Here is a 13,887-nt window from a genome sequence, read left to right as displayed (position 1 = left end):
GTGTAAGGTAAGCGGTGTGAAGGAAATGAAGGATGAGTACAAGGTAAGCGGTGTGAATGAAATGAAGGATGTGTTTAAGGTAAGCGGTGTGAAGGAAATGAAGGATGAGTGTAAGGTATGTGGTGTGAAGGAAATGAAGGAAGAGTGCAAGGTAAGCGGTGTGAAGGAAATGAAGGATGTGTTTAAGGTAAGCGGTGTGAAGGAAATGAAGGATGGGTGCAGGGTAAGCGGTGTGAAGGAAATGAAGGATGAGTGTAAGGTAAGCGGTGTGAAGGAAATGAAGGATGTGTGTAAGGTAAGCGGTGTGAATGAAATGAAGGATGGGTGCAAGGTAAGCGGTGTGAATGAAATGAAGGATGAGTGTAAGGTAAGCGGTGTGAAGGAAATGAAGGATGAGTGCAAGGTAAGCGGTGTGAAGGAAATGAAGGATGTGTGTAAGGTAAGCGGTGTGAATGAAATGAAGCACGAGTGTAAGGTATGCGGTGTGAAGAAAATGAAGGATGTGTTTAAGGTAAGCGGTGTGAAGGAAATGAAGGATGGGTGCAAGGTAAGCGGTGTGAAGGAAATGAAGGATGAGTGTAAGGTAAGCGGTGTGAAGGAAATGAAGGATGTGTGTAAGGTAAGCGGTGTGAATGAAATGAAGGATGGGTGCAAGGTAAGCGGTGTGAATGAAATGAAGGATGAGTGTAAGGTAAGTGGTGTGAAGGAAATTAAGGATGTGTGTAAGGTAAGCGGTGTGAATGAAATGAAGCACGAGTGTAAGGTATGCGGTGTGAAGGAAATGAAGGATGTGTGTAAGGTAAGCGGTGTGAATGAAATGAAGGATGGGTGCAAGGTAAGCGGTGTGAATGAAATTAAGGATGTGTGTAAGGTAAGCGGTGTGAATGAAATGAAGCACGAGTGTAAGGTATGCGTTGTGAAGGAAATGAAGGATGAGTGCGAGGTAAGCGGTGTGAAGGAAATTAAGGATGAGTGTAAGGTAAGCGGTGTGAAGGAAATGAAGGATGAGTGCAAGGTAAGCGGTGTGAAGGAAATGAAGGATGTGTGTAAGGTAAGCGGTGTGAAGGAAATGAAGGATGTGTGTAAGGTAAGCGGTGTGAAGGAAATGAAGGATGAGTGTAAGGTAAGCGGTGTGAAGGAAATGAAGCACGAGTGTAAGGTATGCGGTGTGAAGGAAATAAGGGATGTGTGTAAGGTAAGCGGTGTGAATGAAATGAAGGATGGGTGCAAGGTAAACGGTGTGAAGGAAATGAAGGATGTGTGTAAGGTAAGCGGTGTGAAGGAAATGAAGGATGAGTGTAAGGTAAGCGGTGTGAAGGAAATGAAGGATGAGTGTAAGGTAAGCGGTGTGAAGGAAATGAAGGATGAGTGTAAGGTAAGCGGTGTGAAGGAAATGAAGGATGAGTGTAAGGTAAGCGGTGTGAATGAAATGAAGGATGGGTGCAAGGTAAGCGGTGTGAAGGAAATGAAGGATGAGTGTAAGGTAAGCGGTGTGAATGAAATGAAGGATGAGTGCGAGGTAAGCGGTGTGAAGGAAATTAAGGATGAGTGTAAGGTAAGCGGTGTGAAGGAAATGAAGGATGAGTGCAAGGTAAGCGGTTTGAAGGAAATGAAGGATGTGTGTAAGGTAAGCGGTGTGAAGGAAATGAAGGATGTGTGTAAGGTAAGCAGTGTGAAGGAAATGAAGGATGTGTGTAAGGTAAGCGGTGTGAGTGAAATGAAGGATGAGTGTATGGTAGGCGCTGTGAAGGAAATGAAGCACGAGTGTAAGGTATGCGGTGTGAAGGAAATGAAGGATGTGTGCGAGGTAAGCGGTGTGAAGGAAATTAAGGATGAGTGTAAGGTAAGCGGTGTGAAGGAAATGAAGGATGAGTGCAAGGTAAGCGGTGTGAAGGAAATGAAGGATGTGTGTAAGGTAAGCGGTGTGAAGGAAATGAAGGATGTGTGTAAGGTAAGCGGTGTGAAGGAAATGAAGGATGAGTGTAAGGTAAGCGGTGTGAAGGAAATGAAGCACGAGTGTAAGGTATGCGGTGTGAAGGAAATAAGGGATGTGTGTAAGGTAAGCGGTGTGAATGAAATGAAGGATGGGTGCAAGGTAAGCGGTGTGAAGGAAATGAAGGATGAGTGTAAGGTAAGCGGTGTGAAGGAAATGAAGGATGTGTGTAAGGTAAGCGGTGTGAAGGAAATGAAGGATGAGTGTAAGGTAAGCGGTGTGAAGGAAATGAAGGATGAGTGTAAGGTAAGCGGTGTGAAGGAAATGAAGGATGAGTGTAAGGTAAGCGGTGTGAAGGAAATGAAGGATGAGTGTAAGGTAAGCGGTGTGAAGGAAATGAAGGATGAGTGTAAGGTAAGCGGTGTGAATGAAATGAAGGATGGGTGCAAGGTAAGCGGTGTGAAGGAAATGAAGGATGAGTGTAAGGTAAGCGGTGTGAATGAAATGAAGGATGAGTGCGAGGTAAGCGGTGTGAAGGAAATTAAGGATGAGTGTAAGGTAAGCGGTGTGAAGGAAATGAAGGATGAGTGCAAGGTAAGCGGTTTGAAGGAAATGAAGGATGTGTGTAAGGTAAGCGGTGTGAAGGAAATGAAGGATGTGTGTAAGGTAAGCAGTGTGAAGGAAATGAAGGATGTGTGTAAGGTAAGCGGTGTGAATGAAATGAAGGATGAGTGTAAGGTAAGCAGTGGGAAGGAAATGAAGGATGAGTGTAAGGTAAGCGGTGTGAGTGAAATGAAGGATGAGTGTATGGTAGGCGCTGTGAAGGAAATGAAGCACGAGTGTAAGGTATGCGGTGTGAAGGAAATGAAGGATGTGTGTAAGGTAAGCGGTGTGAATGAAATGAAGGATGAGTGCGAGGTAAGCGGTGTGAAGGAAATGAAGGATGAGTGCAAGGTAAGCGGTGTGAAGGAAATGAAGGATGTGTGTAAGGTAAGCGGTGTGAAGGAAATGAAGGATGTGTGTAAGGTAAGCGGTGTGAATGAAATGAAGGATGAGTGCAAGGTAAGCGGTGTGAAAGAAATGAAGGATGAGTGTAAGGTAAGCGGTGTGAAGGAAATTAAGGATGTGTGTAAGGTAAGCGGTGTGAGTGAAATGAAGGATGAGTGTATGGTAGGCGCTGTGAAGGAAATGAAGCACGAGTGTAAGGTATGCGGTGTGAAGGAAATGAAGGATGTGTGTAAGGTAAGCGGTGTGAATGAAATGAAGGATGAGTGCAAGGTAAGCGGTGTGAAGGAAATGAAGGATGAGTGTAAGGTAAGCAGTGTGAAGGAAATGAAGGATGTGTGTAAGGTAAGCGGTGTGAATGAAATGAAGGATGAGTGCAAGGTAAGCAGCTCGAAGGAAATGAAGGATGTGTTTAAGGTAAGCGTTGTGAATGAAATGAAGGATGAGTGTAAGGTAAGCGGTGTGAATGAAATGAAGGATGAGTGCGAGGTAAGCGGTGTGAAGGAAATTAAGGATGAGTGTAAGGTAAGCGGTGTGAAGGAAATGAAGGATGAGTGCAAGGTAAGCGGTTTGAAGGAAATGAAGTATGTGTGTAAGGTAAGCGGTGTGAAGGAAATGAAGGATGTGTGTAAGGTAAGCGGTGTGAAGGAAATGAAGGATGAGTGTAAGGTAAGCAGTGTGAAGGAATTGAAGATGAGTGTAAGGTAAGTGGTGTGGAGGAAATGAAGGATGAGTGTAAGGTATGCAGTGTGAAGGAAATGAAGGATGAGTGTAAGGTATGCAGTGTGAAGGAAATGAAGGATGGATGTAAGGTAAGTGGTGTGAAGGAAATGAAGGATGAGTGTAAGATAAGCGGTGTGGAGGGAATTAAGGATGAGTGTAAGGTAAGCGTTGTGAAGGAAATGAAGGATGAGCGTAAGGTAAGCAGTGTGAAGGAAATGAAGGATGAGTGTAAGATAATCGGTGTGGAGGGAATTAAGGATGAGTGTAAGGTAAGCGTTGTGAAGGAAATGAAGGATGAGTTTAAGGTAAGCGGTGTGAAGGAAATGAAGGATGAGTGAAAGGTAAGCGGTGTGAAGGAAATGAAGGATGAGTGTAAGGGGTGTGAAGGTAATGAAGGATGAGTATAAGGTAAGCAGTGTGAAGGAAATGAAGGATGAGTGTAAGGTATGCAGTGGGAAGGAAATGAAGGATGAGTGTAAGGTATGCAGTGGGAAGGAAATGAAGGATGAGTGTAAGGTAAGCAGTGTGAAGGTAATGAAGGATGAGTGTAAGGTAAGCGGTGTGAAGGAAATGAAGGATGAGTGTACGGTACGCGGTGTGAAGAAAATTTAGGATGAGTGTAAGGTATGCAGTGTGAAGGAAATGAAGGATGAGTCTAAGGTAAGCGGTGTAAGGAATTGAAGGATGAGTGTAAGGTAAGGGGTGTGAAGGTAATGAAGGATGAGTTTAAGGTAAGCGGTGTGAAGGAAATGAAGGATGAGTGTAAGGTAAGCGGTGTGAAGGAAATGAAGGATGAGTGTAAGGTAAGCGTTGTGAAGGTAATGAAGGATGAGTTTAAGGTAAGCGGTGTGAAGGAAATGAAGGATGCGTGTAAGGTAAGCGGTGTGAAGGAAATGAATGATGTGTGTAAGGTAAGGGGTGTGAAGGTAATGAAGGATGAGTATAAGGTAAGCAGTGTGAAGGAAATGAAGGATGAGTGTAAGGTAAGTGGTGGGAAGGAAATGAAGGATGAGTGTAAGGTATGCAGTGGGAAGGAAATGAAGGATGAGTGTAAGGTAAGCAGTGTGAAGGAAATGAAGGATGAGTGTAAGGTAAGTGGTGTGAAGGAAATGAAGGAAGAGTGTACGGTAAGCAGTGTGAAGGAAATGAAGGATGAGTGTAAGGTAAGCGGTGTGAAGGAAATGAAGGATCAGTGTAAGGTAAGCGATATGAAGGAAATGAAGGATGAGTGTAAGGTAAGCGGTGTGAAGGAAATGAAAGATGAGTGTAAGGTAAGAGGTGTGAAGGAAATGAAGGATGAGTGTAAGGTATGCAGTGTGAAGGAAATTAAGGATGAGTGTAAGGTAAGCGGTGTAAGGAAATGAAGGATGAGTGTAAGGTAAGCTGTGTGAAGGAAATGAAGGATGAGTGTAAGGTAAGCGGTGTGAAGGAAATGAATAATGAGTGTAAGGTAAGCGGTGTGAAGGAAATGAAGGATGAGTGTAAGGTAAGCGGTGTGAAGGAAATGAAGGATGAGTGTAAGGTAAGCGGTGTGAAGGAAATGAAGGATGAGTGTAAGGTAAGGGGTGTGAAGGTAATGAAGAATGAGTGTAAGGTAAGAGGTGTGAAGGAAATGAAGGATGAGTTTAAGGTAAGCGGTGTGAAGGAAATGAATAATGAGTGTAAGGTAAGCGGTGTGAAGGAAATGAAGGATGTGTGTAAGGTAAGCGGTTTGTATGAAATGAAGGATGAGTTTAAGGTAAGCGGTGTGAAGGAAATGAAGGTTGAGTGTACGGTACGCGGTGTGAAGGAAATGAAGGATGAGTGTAAGGTAAATGGTGTTAAGGAAATGAAGGAAGAGTGTATGGTAAGCAGTGTGAAGGAAATGAAGGATGAGTGTAAGGTAAGCGGTGTGAAGGAAATGAAGGATCAGTGTAAGGTAAGCAGTATGAAGGAAATGAAGGATGAGTGTAAGGTAAGTGATGTGAAGGAAATGCAGGATGAGTGTAAGGTAAGCAGTGTGAAGGAAATTAAGGATGAGTGTATGGTTAGCGGTGCGGAGAAGTGTAAGGTAAGCGGTGTGAAGGAACTGAAGGATGAGTGTAAGGTAAGCATTGTAAAGGAAATGAAGCATGAGTGTAAGGTAAGCGGTGTGAAGGAAATGAAGGATGAGTGTAAGGTAAGTGGTGTGAAGGAAATGAAGGATGTGTGTAAGGTAAGCGGTGTGAATGAAATGAAGGATGAGTGCGAGGTAAGCGGTGTGAAGGAAATGAAGGATGAGTGTAAGGTAAGCGGTGTGAATGAAATGAAGGATGAGTGTTTGATAGGCGCTGTGAAGGAAATGAAGCACGAGTGTAAAGTATGCGGTGTGAAGGAAATGATGGATGTGTGTAAGGTAAGCGGTGTGAATGAAATGAAGGATGAGTGCAAGGTAAGTGGTGTGAAGGAAATTAAGGATGTGTGTAAGGTAAGCGGTGTGAATGAAATGAAGGATGAGTGCGAGGTAAGCGGTGTGAAGGAAATGAAGGATGAGTATAAGGTAAGCGGTGGGAAGGAGATGAAGGATGAGTGCAAGGTAAGCGGTTTGAAGGAAATGAAGGATGAGTGTAAGGTAAGCGGTGTGAAGGAAATGAAGGATGAGTGTAAGGTATGCAGTGTGAAGGAAATGAAGGATGAGTGTAAGGTAAGCGGTGTGAAGGAAATGAAGGATGAGTGTAAGGTAAGCGGTGTGAAGGAAATGAAGGATGTGTGTAAGGTAAGCGGTGTGAAGGAAATTAAGGATGAGCGTTAGGTAAGCAGTGTGAAGGAAATGAAGGATGAGTGTAAGGTAAGCAGTGTGAAGGAAATTAAGGATGAGTGTAAGGTAAGCGGTGTGAAGGAAATGAAGGATGAGTGTACGGTAACCGGTGTGAAGCAAATGAAGGATGTGTGTAAGTTAAGCAGTGTGAAGGAAATGAAGAATGAGTGTAAGGTAAGCGGTGTGAAGGAAATGAAGGATGAGTGTAAGGTAAGCGGTGTAAATTAAATGATGGATGAGTGTAAGGTAAGCGGTGTGAAGGAAATGAAGGATGAGTGTAAGGTAAGCAGTGTGAAGGAAATGAAGGATGTGTGTAAGTTAAGCGGTGTGAAGGAATTGAAGGATGAGTGTAAGGTAAGTGGTGTGGAGCAAATGAAGGATGAGTGTAAGGTATGCGGTGTGAAGGAAATGAAGGATGAGTGTAAGGTATGCAGTGTGAAGGAAATGAAGGATGAGTGTAAGGTAAGTGGTGTGAAGGAAATGAAGGATGAGTGTAAGGTAAGCAGTGTGAAGGAAATGAAGGATGAGTGTAAGATAAGCGGTGTGGAGGGAATTAAGGATGAGTGTAAGGTAAGAGGTGTGAAGGAAATGAAGGATGAGTGGAAGGTAAGCGGTGTGAAGGAAATTAAGGATGAGTGTAAGGTAAGCAGTGTGAAGGAAATGAAAGATGAGTGTAAGGTAAGAGGTGTGAAGGAAATGAAGGATGAGTGTAAGGTAAGCGGTGTGAAGGAAATGAAGGATGAGTGTAAGGTAAGGGGTGTGAAGGAAATGAAGGATGAGTGTAAGGTAAGCAGTGTGAAGGAAATGAAGGATGAGTTTAAGGTAAGCGGTGTGAAGGAAATGAAGGATGAGTGTCAGTTAAGCGGTGTGAAGGAAATGAAGGATGAGTGTAAGGTAAGGGGTGTGAAGAAAATGAAGGATGAATCTAAGGTAAGCGGTGTAAGGAAATGAAGGATGAGTGTAAGGTAAGGGGTGTGAAGGTAATGAACAATGAGTTTAAGGTAAGCGGTGTGAAGGAAATGAAGGATGAGTGTAAGGTAAGCGTTGTGAAGGAAATGAAGGATGAGTTTAAGGTAAGCGGTGTGAAGGAAATGAAGGATGAGTGTAAGGTAAGCGGTGTGAAGGAAATGAAGGATGAGTGTAAGGTAAGCAGTGTGAAGTAAATGAAGGATGCGTGTAAGGTAAGTGGTGGGAAGGAAATGAAGGATGAGTGTAAGGTATGCAGTGGGAAGGAAATGAAGGATGAGTGTAAGGTAAGTAGTGTGAAGGAAATGAAGGATGAGTGTAAGGTAAGCGGTGTGAAGGAAATGAAGCATGAGTGTACGGTACGCGGTGTGAAGAAAATGAAAGATGAGTGTAAGGTAAGTTGTGTGAAGGAAATGAAGGATCAGTGTAAGGTAAGCGGTATGAAGGAAATGAAGGATGAGTTTAAGGTAAGCGGTGTGAATGAAATGAAGGATGAGTGTAAGGTAAGGGGTGTGAAGGTAATGAATGAAGAGTATAAGGTAAGCAGTGTGAAGGAAATGAAGGATGAGTGTAAGGTAAGTGGTGGGAAGGAAATGAAGGATGAGTGTAAGGTATGCAGTGGGAAGGAAATGACGGATGAGTGTAAGGTAAGCAGTGTGAAGGAAATGAAGGATGAGTGTAAGGTAAGCGGTGTGAAGGAAATGAAGGATGAGTGTACGGTACGCGGTGTGAAGAAAATGAAGGATGAGTGTAAGGTAAGTGGTGTGAAGGAAATGAAGGAAGAGTGTACGGTAAGCAGTGTGAAGGAAATGAAGGATGAGTGTAAGGTAAGCGGTGTGAAGGAAATGAAGGATCAGTGTAAGGTAAGCGGTATGAAGGAAATGAAGGATGAGTGTAAGGTAAGCGGTGTGAAGGAAATGAAAGATGAGTGTAAGGTAAGAATTGTGAAGGAAATGAAGGATGAGTGTAAGGTATGCAGTGTGAAGGAAATTAAGGATGAGTGTAAGGTAAGCGGTGTAAGGAAATGAAGGATGAGTGTAAGGTAAGCGGTGTGAAGGAAATGAAGGATGAGTTTAAGGTAAGCGGTGTGAAGGAAATGAATAATGAGTGTAAGGTAAGCGGTGTGAAGGAAATGAAGGATGAGTGTAAGGTAAGCGGTGTGAAGGAAATGAAGGATGAGTGTAAGGTAAGGGGTGTGAAGGTAATGAAGGATGAGTTTAAGGTAAGCGGTGTGAAGGAACTGAATAATGACTGTAAGGTAAGCGGTGTGAAGGAATTGAAGGATGAGTGTAAGGTAAGCGGTGTGAAGGAAATGAAGGATGTGTGTAAGGTAAGTGGTGTGTATGAAATGAAGGATGAGTGCAAGGTAAGCGGCCTGAAGGAAATGAAGGATGAGTGTAAGGTAAGCGGTGTGAAGGAAATGAAGGTTGAGTGTACGGTACGCGGTATGAAGGAAATGAAGGATGAGTGTAAGGTAAGCAGTGTGAAGGAAATGAAGGATGAGTGTAAGGTAAGCGGTGTGAAGGAAATGAAGGTTGAGTGTACGGTACGCGGTATGAAGGAAATGAAGGATGAGTGTAAGGTAAGCAGTGTGAAGGAAATGAAGGATGAGTGTAAGGTAAGCGGTGTGAAGGAACTGAATAATGACTGTAAGGTAAGCGGTGTGAAGGAATTGAAGGATGAGTGTAAGGTAAGCGGTGTGAAGGAAATGAAGGATGTGTGTAAGGTAAGCGGTGTGAAGGAAATGAAGGTTGAGTGTACGGTACGCGGTATGAAGGAAATGAAGGATGAGTGTAAGGTAAGCGGTGTGAAGGAAATGAAGGTTGAGTGTACGGTACGCGGTATGAAGGAAATGAAGGATGAGTGTAAGGTATGCAGTGTGAAGGAAATGAATGATGAGTGTAAGGTAAGCATTGTAAAGGAAATGAAGCATGAGTGTAAGGTAAGCAGCATGAAGGAAATTAAGTATGTGTGTAAGGTAAGCGGTGTGAAGGAAATGAAGGATGTGTGCAAGGTAAGCAGTGTGAAGGAAATGAAGGATGAGTGTAAGGTAAGCGGTGTGAAGGAAATGAAGGATGTGTGTAAGGTAAGCGGTGTGAAGGAAATGAAGGATGAGTGTAAGGTAAGCGGTGTGAAGGAAATGAAGGATGTGTGTAAGGTAAGTGGTGTGAAGGAAATGAAGGATGAGTGTAAGGTAAGCGGTGTGAAGGAAATGAAGGATGAGTGTAAGGTAAGATGTGTGAAGGAAATGAAGGATGAGTGTGCGGTAAGCGGTATGAATGTAATGAAGGATGTGTGTAAGGTAAGTGGTGTGAAGGAAATGAAGGATGTGTGTTTGCTAAGCGGTGTGAAGGAAATGAAGGATGAGTGTAAGGTAAGCGGTGTGAATGAAATGAAGGATGAGTGTAAGGTAAGCGGCGTGAAGGAAATGAAGGATGAGTGTAAGGTAAGCGGTCTGAAGGAAATGAAGGATGAGTGTAAGGTAAGTGGTGTGGAGGAAATGAAGGATGAGTGTAAGGTAAGCGGTGTGAAGGAAATGAAGGAAGAGTGTAAGGTAAGCAGTGTGAAGGAAATGAACGATGAGTGTAAGATAAGCGGTGTGGAGGATATTAAGGATGAGTATAAGGTAAGCAGTGTGAAGGAAATGAAGGATGAGTATCAGTTAAGCAGTGTGAAGGAACTGAAGGATGAGTGTAAGGTAAGCGGTGTGAAGGAAATGAAGGATGAGTGTAAGGTAAGGGGTGTGAAGGTAATGAAGGATGAGTTTAAGGTAAGCGGTGTGAAGGAAATGAATAATGACTGTAAGGTAAGCGGTGTGAAGGAATTGAAGGATGAGTGCAAGGTAAGCGGCCTGAAGGAAATGAAGGATGAGTGTAAGATAAGCGGTGTGAAGGAAATGAAGGATGAGTGTAAGGTAAGCGGTGTGAAGGAAATGAAGGTTGAGTGTACGGTACGCGGTATGAAGGAAATGAAGGATGAGTGTAAGGTAAGCAGTGTGAAGGAAATGAAGGATGAGTGTAAGGTAAGCGGTGTGAAGGAAATGAAGGATCAGTGTCAGATAAGCGGTATGAAGGAAATGAAGGATGAGTGTAAGGTAAGCGGTGTGAAGGAAATGCAGGATGAGTGTAAGGTAAGCGGTGTGAAGGAAATTAAGGATGAGTGTATGGCTAGCGGTGCGAAGAAGTGTAAGGTAAGTGGTGTGAAGGAACTGAATGATGAGTGTAAGGTAAGCATTGTAAAGGAAATGAAGCATGAGTGTAAGGTAAGCGGCATGAAGGAAATTAAGTATGTGTGTAAGGTAAGCGGTGTGAAGGAAATGAAGGATGTGTGCAAGGTAAGCAGTGTGAAGGAAATGAAGGATGAGTGTAAGGTAAGCGGTGTGAAGGAAATGAAGGATGAGTGTAAGGTAAGCGGTGTGAAGGAAATGAAGGATGTGTGTAAGGTAAGTGGTGTGAAGGAAATGAAGGATGAGTGTAAGGTAAGCGGTGTGAAGGAAATGAAGGATGAGTGTAAGGTAAGATGTGTGAAGGAAATGAAGGATGAGTGTGCGGTAAGCGGTATGAATGTAATGAAGGATGTGTGTAAGGTAAGTGGTGTGAAGGAAATGAAGGATGTGTGTTTGCTAAGCGGTGTGAAGGAAATGAAAGATGAGTGTAAGGTAAGCGGTGTGAATGAAATGAAGGATGAGTGTAAGGTAAGCGGCGTGAAGGAAATGAAGGATGAGTGTAAGGTAAGCGGTCTGAAGGAAATGAAGGATGAGTGTAAGGTAAGTGGTGTGGAGGAAATGAAGGATGAGTGTAAGGTAAGCGGTGTGAAGGAAATGAAGGAAGAGTGTAAGGTAAGCAGTGTGAAGGAAATGAACGATGAGTGTAAGATAAGCGGTGTGGAGGAAATTAAGGATGAGTATAAGGTAAGCAGTGTGAAGGAAATGAAGGATGAGTGTCAGTTAAGCAGTGTGAAGGAACTGAAGGATGAGTGTAAGGTAAGCGGTGGGAACGAAATGAAGGATGAGTGTAAGGTATGCAGTGGGAAGGAAATGAAGGATGAGTGTAAGGTAAGCGGTGTGAATGAAATGAAGGATGAGTGCGAGGTAAGCGGTGTGAAGGAAATGAAGGATGAGTGTAAGTTAAACGGTGTGAAGGAAATTAAGGATGTGTGTAAGGTAAGCAGTGTGAAGGAAATTAAGGATGTGTGTAAGGTAAGCGGTGTGAAGGAAATGAAGGATGAGTGCAAGGTAAGCGGTGTGAAGGAAATGAAGGATGAGTGTAAGGTAAGCGGTGTGAATGTAATGAAGGATGTGTGTAAGGTAAGTGGTGTGAAGGAAATGAAGGATGTGTGTAAGGTAAGCGGTGTGAAGGAAATGAAGGATGAGTGTAAGGTAAGTGGTGTGAAGGAAATGAAGGATGTGTGTAAGGTAAGCGGTGTGAATGAAATGAAGGATGAGTGCGAGGTAAGCGGTGTGAAGGAAATTAAGGATGAGTGTAAGGTAAGCGGTGTGAAGGAAATGAAGGATGTGTGTAAGGTAAGCGGCGTGAAGGAAATGAAGGATGAGTGTAAGGTAAGCGGTCTGAAGGAAATGAAGGATGAGTGTAAGGTAAGTGGTGTGGAGGAAATGAAGGATGAGTGTAAGGTAAGCGGTGTGAAGGAAATGAAGGAAGAGTGTAAGGTAAGCGGTGTGAAGGAAATGAACGATGAGTGTAAGATAAGCTGTGTGGAGGAAATTAAGGATGAGTATAAGGTAAGCAGTGTGAAGGAAATGAAGGATGAGTGTCAGTTAAGCAGTGTGAAGGAACTGAAGGATGAGTGTAAGGTAAGCGGTGGGAAGGAAATGAAGGATGAGTGTAAGGTATGCAGTGGGAAGGAAATGAAGGATGAGTGTAAGGTAAGCAGTGTGAAGGAAATGAAGGATGTGTATAAGGTAAGCGGTGTGAAGGAAATGAAGGATGAGTGTACTGTAAATGGTGTGAAGGAAATGAAGGATGAGTGTAAGGTAAGTGGTGTGAAGGAAATGAAGGAAGAGTGTACGGTAAGCAGTGTAAAGGAAATGAAGGATCAGTGTAAGATAAGCGGAGTGAAGGAAAAGAAGGATGAGTTTAAGGTAAGCAGTGTGAAGGAAATGAAGGATGAGTGTAAGGTAAGCAGTGTGAAAGAAATTAAGGATGAGTGTATGGTTAGCGATGCGAAGAAGTGTAAGGTAAGCGGTGTGAAGGAAATGAAGGATGAGTGTAAGGTAAGCGGTGTGAAAGAAATGAAGGATGGTGCAAGGTAAGTGGTGTGAAGGAAATGAAGGAAGAGTGTAGGGTAAGCGGTGCGAAGGAACTGAAGGATGAGTGTAAGGTAAGCGTTGTAAAGGAAATGAAGGATGAGTGTAAACTAAGCGGTGTGAAGGAAATGAAGGATGAGTGTAAGGTAAGCGGTGTGAAGGAAATGAAGGATGTGTGTAAGGTAAGTGGTGTGAAGGAAATGAAGGAAGAGTGTATGGTAAGCGGTGCGAAGGAACTGAAGGATGAGTGTAAGGTAAGCGTTGTAAAGGAAATGAAGGATGAGTGTAAACTAAGCGGTGTGAAGGAAATGAAGGATGAGTGTAAGGTAAGCGGTGTGAAGGAAATGAAGGATGTGTGTAAGGTAAGCAGTGTGAATGAAATGAAGGATGAGTGTAAGGTAAGCGGTGTGAAGGAAATGAAGGATGTGTGTAAGGTAAGCGGTGTGAATGAAATGAAGGATGAGTGTAAGGTAAGCGGTGTGAAGGAAATGAAGGATGAGTGTAAGGTAAGCGGTGTGAAGGAAATGAAGGATGAGTGTAAGGTAAGCGGTGTGAAGGAAATGAAGGATGAGTGTAAGGTAAGCGGTGTGAAGGAAATGAAGGATGAGTGTAAGGTAAGCGGTGTGAAGGAAATGAAGGATGAGTGTAAGGTAAGCGGTGTGAAGGAAATGAAGGATGAGTGTAAGGTAAGCGGTGTGAATGAAATGAAGGATGAGTGTAAGGTAAGCGGTGTGAAGGAAATGAAGGATGAGTGTAAGGTAAGCGGTGTGAATGAAATGAAGGATGTGTGTAAGGTAAGCGGTGTGAAGGAAATGAAGGATGAGTGTAAGGTAAGCGGTGTGAAGGAAATGAAGGATGTGTGTAAGGTAAGCAGTGTGAATGAAATGAAGGATGAGTGTAAGGTAAGCGGTGTGAAGGAAATGAAGGATGTGTGTAAGGTAAGCGGTGTGAATGAAATGAAGGATGAGTGTAAGGTAAGCGGTGTGAAGGAAATGAAGGATGAGTGTAAGGTAAGCGGTGTGAAGGAAATGAAGGATGAGTGTAAGGTAAGCGGTGTGAAGGAAATGAAGGATGTGTGTAAGGTAAGCGGCGTGAAGGAAATGAAGGATGAGTGTAAGGTAAGCGGTCTGAAGGAAATGAAGGATGAGTGTAAGGTAAGTGGTGTGGAGGAAATGAAGGATGAGTGTAAGGTAAGCGGTGTGAAGGAAATGAAGGAAGAGT

The 13,887-nt window shown here is 43.4% G+C and overlaps 1 protein-coding gene across 1 annotated transcript; it reads left to right on the top strand.

The window, feature by feature from the left end:
* The first annotated feature begins 4,374 nt into the window (after positions 1-4,374).
* LOC138480492 (cysteine-rich, acidic integral membrane protein-like) lies at positions 4,375-12,672 on the top strand. The gene is made up of 8 exons (XM_069612267.1): positions 4,375-4,644; positions 5,388-5,819; positions 6,132-6,251; positions 8,770-9,417; positions 9,910-10,209; positions 10,306-10,593; positions 12,022-12,213; positions 12,322-12,672. Exons 1-8 carry the CDS (start codon positions 4,375-4,377, stop codon positions 12,670-12,672), a joined length of 2,601 nt encoding a protein of 866 aa, XP_069468368.1.
* The last annotated feature ends 1,215 nt before the right edge of the window (positions 12,673-13,887 follow it).

Source organism: Ambystoma mexicanum, chromosome 5p (assembly GCF_040938575.1).
Source record: "Ambystoma mexicanum isolate Mex_15411 chromosome 5p, UKY_AmexF1_1, whole genome shotgun sequence".
Taxonomy (NCBI): Eukaryota; Metazoa; Chordata; class Amphibia; order Caudata; family Ambystomatidae; genus Ambystoma; species Ambystoma mexicanum.
This window is presented reverse-complemented; position numbering and strand designations above follow the sequence as displayed.